Here is a 9,324-nt window from a genome sequence, read left to right as displayed (position 1 = left end):
ATCATATATAGATCAGGAAGAAATTTTCTACTATAACTAAAAGTTAAAATATTTCACTATTTTAAATCTATACAAACAATTTTGTCTAAACAATACAATGACAAAAAAATAATAACAATAATATCAAACCTGAGCTAATTCGTAATATCCTGCGGAACAGGCTAATGATAAAAGACTTTCCCCTTCTTCAGTAGTTTCATGTACACTCCTACCTTCAGTCAGTAATTTTTTTACTGTACCTACATCACCATCTGTACATGCTTCAACGAGAGACCTGAAATGATAACATCAAAATATGAAATAAAGAAAGGAAAAAGTTAAGTTATTAGATGAAAATAAGGATTTTATAAAAATGAAAAAATATTTCACATCCCATAAAAGTTTGTAATGAGTTCTAAATTAATCTAAAGAAATAACAAATATTGACTCTATTGTAATAAAGTTGTGAATATGAACAATTTTATTTGTGCATTAAGTTAGATGTTATGTGCTAAATTTGGTGCAGAAAAGACAGGATTAATGAAATTCAAATTTTTGATCACAGATAAATAATTTTCAACCAAATAGTTCAATAATGTAACTTTTATTGGTAAGAAGTTTATTAGTTTAATCAATAATAATTAAATAAAAACAAAAAGTAATGCACAAATAGCAATTATTACTGTCAAAAACAAAAATAACTGTAATGTAAATTGCTTCAATTAAAAAAAAAACAAAAATAACTGTAATGTAAATTGCTTCAATTAAAAAAAAAACAAAAAAAAAAAAACGCAATTCAAAGAGCATTTATAATTTTCATTACCTATGTGTTATAAATGGCTTTCAACAAAAAAATTCCACAATTCAGGTAGCAATTAAATTAATTGATTTTCTTTAAATTATACTTCATAACAAAGTTTAAACCTAATAAAAAGATATCTGTATTAGTGGAAAATTCATCAATTCAACAAAAAAACGAAATGTTAACAAATTAAGAAGAAATTATTATAAATTAAGTGCATTAAAGACAATTCTTCAAAATAGTGAAAAGTAACCTTCCCACAACAAAACCTTCATAAACAGGGAAGATAAATTGGATATATTGAAGAAACTTGCTCAAGCCGAAACAGGTTAACTTTTTAGCAGTGTTTTAAAAATATGACACTGAGACAAAAAGAAAATAAATTCTGGAAGATTATTGATTGACCGTGTGTAAAGATGAAAGGAATATGGTCCGGGTGCGGTCAAAAAAACTCAAATAGTAGAAATATACTATTTTAATGAGCCAACGTGGGGCGAAACGTTGGCTCATTAAAATAGTATATTTCTACTATTTGAGTTTTTTTGACCGCACCCGGACCATATTCCTTTCAAAAATAAATTCTCTTTTTAAGGTATATTGGAGACCAATATATATATTGCTATAGCAAATAACTCTAGGGAGGGAAAGGAGAGGATACAAACTTACATTCCTCAGTACAACACGCTGTAACATTGTTAATTCAGAAAATATTAAACAAATGGGTGAGAACAGAAGATAATTACAGTGCTGTTAAATGTACTTCCAATAAAATCAAGTAAGCAAGCTTTCAGCGTTTTCTTAGCTAAAAGAAGATGTTTTTTATATACTAGACACAAAGATTTTCTTTCAGAATATGCAAATTATAAAAATGCATGATCAGAAGAAAAGTAAATAAAACTGGATAAAAATGTATAAAGATTTCACAAACCTTATTTGTTATAAATATAAATGAGAAATGCCATAACAAATTATTTGTGTAATCATGGATCAAAAGAAATAATACAGCACAGAATATAAAGACAAATTTTTAAGGAAAAGTGAACACTGAATCTACAAATGTTTCTAGCAAATAACAAAATATCATATTTAATATAAAAATTGTGGGTAGAAAATGGGAAATGAATTGGGGTGATGTATAAAGCAAAAACAGAATAGATTCAAACATATTTAAAAAAAAGACGTACCTCTCAGGTTGTGGCCTGGGATTGTTCTCACTTCTCATCCTTGTGAGGGCCGCTGCTGCCTCATCGAGGGCACAGGAAACACTTGACGTTAGCCTCCTGAGTACTTCTGGGTCAGCTAGTTGTTTACCATCCCCTGTAGCCAGCTTCCCTATACCTAGCGCGAGCAACCGGCGTGTTAGAGCATGTGATCCTAAACAATGACTAATCTATGGTTTTATAAGTGCAACCTCAAAATAAGATCCATTAACAGATTTAATTCAGAAGAAAAATAAAGATTTAAAAAATAAAATAAAATTGTCTAAAGGCACTTTTAAATAGAAGGGTTATATTCCACAGCAATAATTTACAATCAAATCCTAGAAGTAAAAGGTTAAAAAACAACAATTAATCGACACCTGTTTGTTTCATTGCTCTTCTGAGGTTGCACATTATTGATTTATATTTTTAAGGAAACTACTATAAATATAGGTTTTAGATATACTAATTTATATATATGTATATAATTTGTCTTGAAAGATGATATGATATGGATATCATTATGGTATGTCTTGAATAACATCCACAAAGTAATTAGAAAATATGAAATTCAGGGAAGTGAATATTTTATAGCACTTGACAACAGGATAGGTTAGTATATCTATTATTGAAATAATATAGTGACAAAAACTTTAACAATGCGAAATCACAATTAAACAAATTAACTGTTCCAAAATAAAAAAAAAAGAAGAAAATTAACATTAATTAGGTGTACAAACTGACTCCAAGAATAAATTAATCTACCAAAAAAATTAGTAATAAATGCAGCATTTAGGCAAAATACCCATTAGATAAGGTAAATTGAATTAAAAACAAGCTAAGAACTGTATAAAAGAATAATAATAAATAAAATTTAAACATACATCAAGTACTGCCTTTTTTAAATATTATTTTTGAAGAAAATTTCACATCCATTAACATCAATATAATATAAAGGAGTAGGAGAAAATAAGAAAGCCCTAAAATATGCCAGAAACAGTAAGGACATCAATGGCATTTTTATTTTTCAAAAGATTAACTGCCACTTAATAATAGAAGAATAAATAGTCTTGACCTTTAGAAAAGTGAGAAAAGATTCGTTTTAAAGAAACTAATAGAATAAAAAAAAATATTAAATCTAAAATATTGTATACAGAAGACAAAAACATATGTCAGTCAACAGCAATCTAACAGTAAATGAAGAACAACAGAAACTAAACAATTATCGACCATTGGGCACTAATAATAACCAGCAAAACTCCATAGATAAAAAAAAAAAAAAGTAAAAATCACATACTATTTTGAAACATCATAACCTCACAATCACAAAATACAAATAAAAAAAAAAGAGTTTTATTCAGATATTTACAATTTGATAAACCTTTAATGTGCCTCAAAAACGAGTTCGGCAGTTTAGGCTTTGATTGATTTCTATTATTGATCCCATTATTCCCTGAAAAACAAAACATTTCAAAAGAGTTGGGGGTCAACATGAGGGTACGGGATATATATTTGCGCTAAGGTTACCTGCTGCCTCGAGAAGAGCCTCGAGCCTAGCCTGAGTTTCTGGGTCAACCGTTGGATCCACATCTTCCTGAGATAATAGAAACTTAGAAGATTGAAGCCTGCCTTCAGGCTCCTCCAAATCCCCTATCACAAAGGACTCCACCTGTAAAATATTAAGGCCATGCTCTATAAAACTTTTAACTACAATTACAAGAAGAACATAGATAGGTTCTGTAAACATTACCATTCAAACCTTTAAAACAAATCAAGAAATTTATCATTCACGTCTGAATAAAGGCTAATGAATAGCTCATGTTAGCTAAACTGCGTAGCTCAAGAAAAACTTAATTTAAGATACCTAATAAAAAATTGTGAACAATTAATGGGAAGAAAATGATCGACAAACATATAGTTTATTTTGGAAGAGAAAGACATGACTAGAGAGTCCAGGAGAAAAAAAAAAAGAGAAAAAAAGGGACTGAAAAACAAGAACTAACCAAGTATTAACCTTTACACACAATATAATAAGATCATATGCATTGAATACAATTTTCATCAAAACATAAAATTTACAATGTAATAAATATAACCCCAAAATAGAGGAAGAAAGGACTAAAGACAACATTAAACCACATATTATTTGAAAACTGGAATAGATGTGTATTAGAATATTACAGGTTACATATTCAAATTCGTATTATAAAATAAAAGAAATATAAATTATTTATCTTTAAAAAATAGCCACTCATAAATGGTTAGGGCATTGGCTAATGGGCCTTCATGCCTTTGTGTTCCCATATTAAAACTTGCCCCTCCACTTATATATAGTATACTGTAAATACATCAAATAAAACTATTGAGGTTAATACTGAACCCAAATAACTAAGAAATCGTCAAAAGAAATAGTTTAAGATGTATAACTATGACTAAGTTACAAGATGTCTGGCTCAGGTTCATTGAATCTATTCGCCCAGACCAACTCACGGCACTATGTGGGATACATTACAGAAATTTACCTCAGACGATTCCTCTTCTTCACTTTCAGATGAATCCGATAAAAACCTCGGATTTATTTCAGAAAATGGATCAGTGTCCGACTTGGTAGGACTCGAATTCGAAGACTGGGGAGTTGACGATTTCCCTATTTCATGGGCATTCACTTTATCTAGCTTCTTGTTATCGGGAGTATTATCCTGTCCAACATTCTGCATTTTTATAGTTCACATATAATCTATATAACTAAAAAAAGAGTAATATATAGCAAAATCACTTTGCACTTAATAAAATAATGTAATTCTAATGCAATAATCGTCATGCACCCAAATTAACACTCGCCATGTCTACCTACTACACATTCATCCCCCCTCCACTTCTCTTCCAGGTTCTTCCGCTACAAGAGAGGTGCTGCTATCTGCTGGTCATTCTTTGTACTACTTGTTAATCCTGACATCTCTCGGTGTAGCCTCTTACTAATTTCGTTAGAAATATAGATTTTTGTTTTAAATATTTCCCTCCATACTAATATAAAATTCCAGTTTCATGCGTTACAAATAATTTCATTTTCATTACTACTAGTGTTTGAAATTTCTGCTATTGTGGGATAATTCGTAAATTACTTATTTACGAATTGCTACAAACAATATATTTTTCCCTGTATAATAATTAATTTTAAATTATTTTCCAAAATTAATTATAATAACTAATAGTGACCACTCTTTTCTGAAAAAAACAAACAAAACCCATAGCTAACAAACCAGAATAAACTAATTGACCAATGAGCTCGAAGGAAAGTTGGTGAAATGTGGGCAAGAAAATGCTGTGCTTATATACTCAACTTTAAAGTAAAATATGTATTACATGACGGAACAAAATTTAACTGAATAGTTGCATAAAAACTTTCTCGATATAATTATACTTTGATATATCATGCAATAAATATATATGCAACATGCAATGATATAAAACACAAATTTAATACAATAAAAACGCTATTTAGAGAACTAATCCGTGTCACAAGGCGTTGTAACTATTATAGTTTATCATAAATTTAATTAGATGTTTAATGATTATATAGTAAATTTGGCATAAAAAAAAAAAAAAAAAAAAATTTATCCATGAAGTTATTTCTTATGTAAAGTTTCGCAAGTGTCATTCTTCCTGCGTTCATGGAAGAAGTAAGTTAGTAAGGCCACGCCCTGACATCCCTATTCCTCGTATTTTGATATGTTTTTGTAATAAAAAAAAGTTTTCTTTTATAAAAAATATTCGTTAATTTTTATTACAAGTCAATTTAATATCTACTAACCTTTTCTTTTTAACCTATTTAATAACAATAAACTTGTCTTAGTAATTATTAAGCAGAGCAAGATTTAAGTAATCTTAACTGTTACGTTACATTAAAAATAAAACGGTCTTTCTTTTGAATAACAAACTAAAAATATTCGTGTAGAATTATGAGCTTACAGATGTATTACCGTATTGATCCTTAAATGATTATCTTATATGAGAACATTACATACCAAACTTCACTAGAGTTTATTTTTAAGTGGAAACTTTTCAGTTCTGTTATTTAATCGACTTTAAATAACGCTGCTATCAGGAGATATGGAAGTAAAACTCATTCTCATAAAAACAAGATTTGATTTTCTTTTTCATTGTTGGTATATTTTTGACATAGTAAAAGTCTAGAAAACTCTCAGCATAAAAAATACGTTCTTTATTACAAACAGTTTTTCAAAAACCTATTTTTTTTTCAAATAACGAAAATCAACATTTTGTGAATTTATTTTGGCAAATATATGAAGCTTCAACAAAGGCAATTATAAGAAATTATGTTATAGTATATTAACCTTGTTGTTTTTGTTGTGTGAACAAAAGACATACATCCATAATAGTTCAAGAGATAAAATTTCCAAAACCTATTTTTTTTTCTTCTAAATAATAGATAATTAACTTATCTGTGAATTTATTTTGACAAATACCTTAGGTACTATCAGGCGTAAAGTTGTATATTAGCGCACGAACTAAATTAGGCAAATGTACCATAAAGTACTAGGAGATTGTTGATTGACTGTGTATTAATGAATGGAGTATGGTCCGGGTGCGGTCATAATAGTGTACCCATTTACTATTTGGGTTTTTTTTACCGCACCTGGACCATACTCCATTCATTACCATAAAGTAGTTTCTGATCATTTTCTTTGTCAGTTGCAGGTTCCATATGTGTAAAAATTCAAACAATACCGATTTAATTTTATTACAGTAAAATGTTGTTTTTTTAAAAAAAAAAAACTTTCTGGAGTTATTGAAAGGAGAGAGTTATATTACGACTCAATTTTTTGCTAATTTAATCTTGTTGAAAAAATGTATAAATGATTGTTTTCTTACCGGTGGTTTTTAAGATATTGAACATTCAGTAAAAATGACCGTATATTTTAGGCTTTTAAGTTATTCGACCACCATTTTTTAATGAATTTTGAAAAATTTATTTTGAGATGATGACCAACAGTACGCATTTAGCACGCTTAGATTTTCAAGACTTTTATTAAGTCAGAAAGATACCAACAACGAACAAACAAATATAAAAAAATCTTCCTCTCCGAATTGGTGAGAGTAACTTAAAACGCCAGATACTTAATTAAACCGTTACCACTCGTTTCATCGGGTTCTTTAGCAACATAAATATAATTATTTTCTCTACATAATAAATTGGTTCATCAACGCGTCGTTATTTGACTAAATATTATTATTTTTTATAAATCTGAAAATTACTATAAAAAGTGTTGATTCCTAAAACTAATGATTACAAGTCTTTAGAACTAAAATCACACAATCACAAAAGATTAATTTCGGAAAGATTGAATTGAAGATGGTCTGTGTCCTTGAATGGTCGTTGGCCTCAAAGTTTGCTCGTCTGCTGCCGCTAAGAATCTCTTGTTTTGGTTGTTTTATTTATGACTTTCAGCAAGGTGAAATTGATGGAAATAGAAATGTTTAAGGAAAAATTAAAAATTTTAAACATAGATAATATTAACGAATGCTACTAAAAATAAACTGAAGTCTTCCTGAATTCTCTTTTATGTCAGGAAGACTGCAGACCAATGTGGTAACTTCGGAGGCAACCAGCTGCTTCATAATTCTTACGGTGGAATGTCTACCTCTAGCAGCATCTACATAGAATTGGAGTCGAGGAAAGCTCCAGAATATTATGAAAAGAGGACAGCTCACCATAGTGGACGTGAAGAACTGCTTTGTTTAATATTAGAAAATCTATCTTATACTGAGGGCTGAAAGAAAACGAACATCACCATTTTCAGCGTTACTTTGGATTAATAAAAAAAATCATGTCGATATTCGATAGCTTATGTTAGGTTTCGTTCCTGTATTATCTATAGTCCAATAAAATTTCAAGTTAAACTAGCAGTAATTGTAAACTAATTCCACTCATTGAATTCTAATGTACTCGTAAAACTGTTTGTAAAAGACAATAGTAAAAAGTTCACCACTGATATTATAATGAAAATTATTATTCCTAGGAAAATAATTATCATAAACTACTTTATGGTGCATTTAACGAGCTTAAAATTGAGCCTTAATAGAAAGATATCGATTAGGACTCAATTCGAAACTCGTTAAACACACCATAAAGTAGTTTAAAATGTTTATTTGACAAAACAAAATCACGTAATGTTGATTTCCCGTTGTCTAGGAACAAATATTGGTGTTAGAAAAATCGTATATAGGAAAATATGGTACGTAAAGTAAGAGAGAGTGAAGCCACCACCAAAGAAACCTCGCAACTGCAGCGGCACCAGTTTGGATCCGGTATAGGGGGGATTGTTGACTTTTATTTCGTGACGGCCCAGCGGAATGAAAACTTTACTACCCTACTGTGGTTGGTAACCTGTAAGTAAATCCCCCTCTTTCGTATGCTAGAAATTGTAAAATTCGCTACCACATTTACAAGTAAACTCCTTTGAGTACGGCTGTGTAGTATACGGTGGACTATTTGGCGGTGGAATGTACAAGATGGACTGAAACTAATAATGAATTGGCTTCTAAGAATTGTATTTGGTATCCCTTTAACGTTCACATTTGACGCTCTAAAAGCAATATTTTATATAAAATATAAAACATATTCCAAGCTTTTCGAAAAACCGCCAAAATATATTTGGGATAAGAGCATACCCAGGTAGGCAGTAAACAGCTGCTGGCGTAATGAATCATATGAATTATTGTCTAAATGGTTATTTCTATAGAAAATGTTGCCTGAGAAGCACGCATGGCATTCTCTTTAAACTGAAATCACTTATCCCTGCTTATTATTATCTTACATGCCTCTCTTTTCTTTCTGACATGTTTTCGTAAGGTTCAGAGACATCGTTTATCCATCGAACCATGGCCGTAGTACTTCAAGGTTCGATTATGGCACCACTGTTGTACAAAACATGCATATATGATCTCCCACTCGACAATAACACTCTTAGAGCGACCTCCGCCGACGATAGTCATACTGACAAGTGATACGGACTTCATGCAAGTTTCGATGACCCTACAAAACTGTTTAATACAAATTCAGGACTGGTTTAAACTATAGAAAATCAAATTACACAACGCCAAATTTCAACTCATAACATTCATTCACACTTCGTTTTTACAAAGATCTTCCTGTATACCTAGATAACTAACCGCTTCCGCAAACTAATTCAGTAAAATATCTATCTACACGGACTTTGGATAGAAGGATGGCACACGGGGTCCTCATGTGAAGCAGGCGTGGCCTGATTTAAATAAGCTCCTAAAGCTCATTTATTCGCTATTTCACAGGCGATCCATAAT

The 9,324-nt window shown here is 30.3% G+C and overlaps 1 protein-coding gene across 11 annotated transcripts in view; it reads right to left on the bottom strand.

The window, feature by feature from the left end:
• Nucleotides 1-4,846, bottom strand: part of mask (multiple ankyrin repeats single KH domain) — a 58,980-nt gene extending 54,134 nt beyond the window's left edge. For 5 of the 11 annotated variants that reach the window (XM_014415418.2, XM_014415426.2, XM_014415423.2 and 2 more), the window contains exons 1-5: nucleotides 4,503-4,846; nucleotides 3,508-3,649; nucleotides 3,350-3,433; nucleotides 1,966-2,119; nucleotides 130-274 (exon numbers count right to left, since the gene is read on the bottom strand). In XM_014415418.2, coding sequence (XP_014270904.1) covers nucleotides 130-274; nucleotides 1,966-2,119; nucleotides 3,350-3,433; nucleotides 3,508-3,649; nucleotides 4,503-4,697 — 720 coding nt within the window. In that variant the 5' untranslated portion in view covers nucleotides 4,698-4,846. Of the gene's footprint in view, nucleotides 1-129; nucleotides 275-1,965; nucleotides 2,120-3,349; nucleotides 3,434-3,507; nucleotides 3,650-3,730; nucleotides 3,957-4,502 lie in introns of those variants that run through there. The other 6 variants (XM_014415421.2, XM_014415419.2, XM_014415424.2 and 3 more) reach the window with 4 other exon arrangements.
• Nucleotides 4,847-9,324: the final 4,478 nt, after the last annotated feature.

Source organism: Halyomorpha halys, unplaced genomic scaffold (assembly GCF_000696795.3).
Source record: "Halyomorpha halys isolate HHAL.00 unplaced genomic scaffold, Hhal_1.1 Scaffold100.1, whole genome shotgun sequence".
Classification (NCBI taxonomy): Eukaryota; Metazoa; Arthropoda; class Insecta; order Hemiptera; family Pentatomidae; genus Halyomorpha; species Halyomorpha halys.
This window is presented reverse-complemented; position numbering and strand designations above follow the sequence as displayed.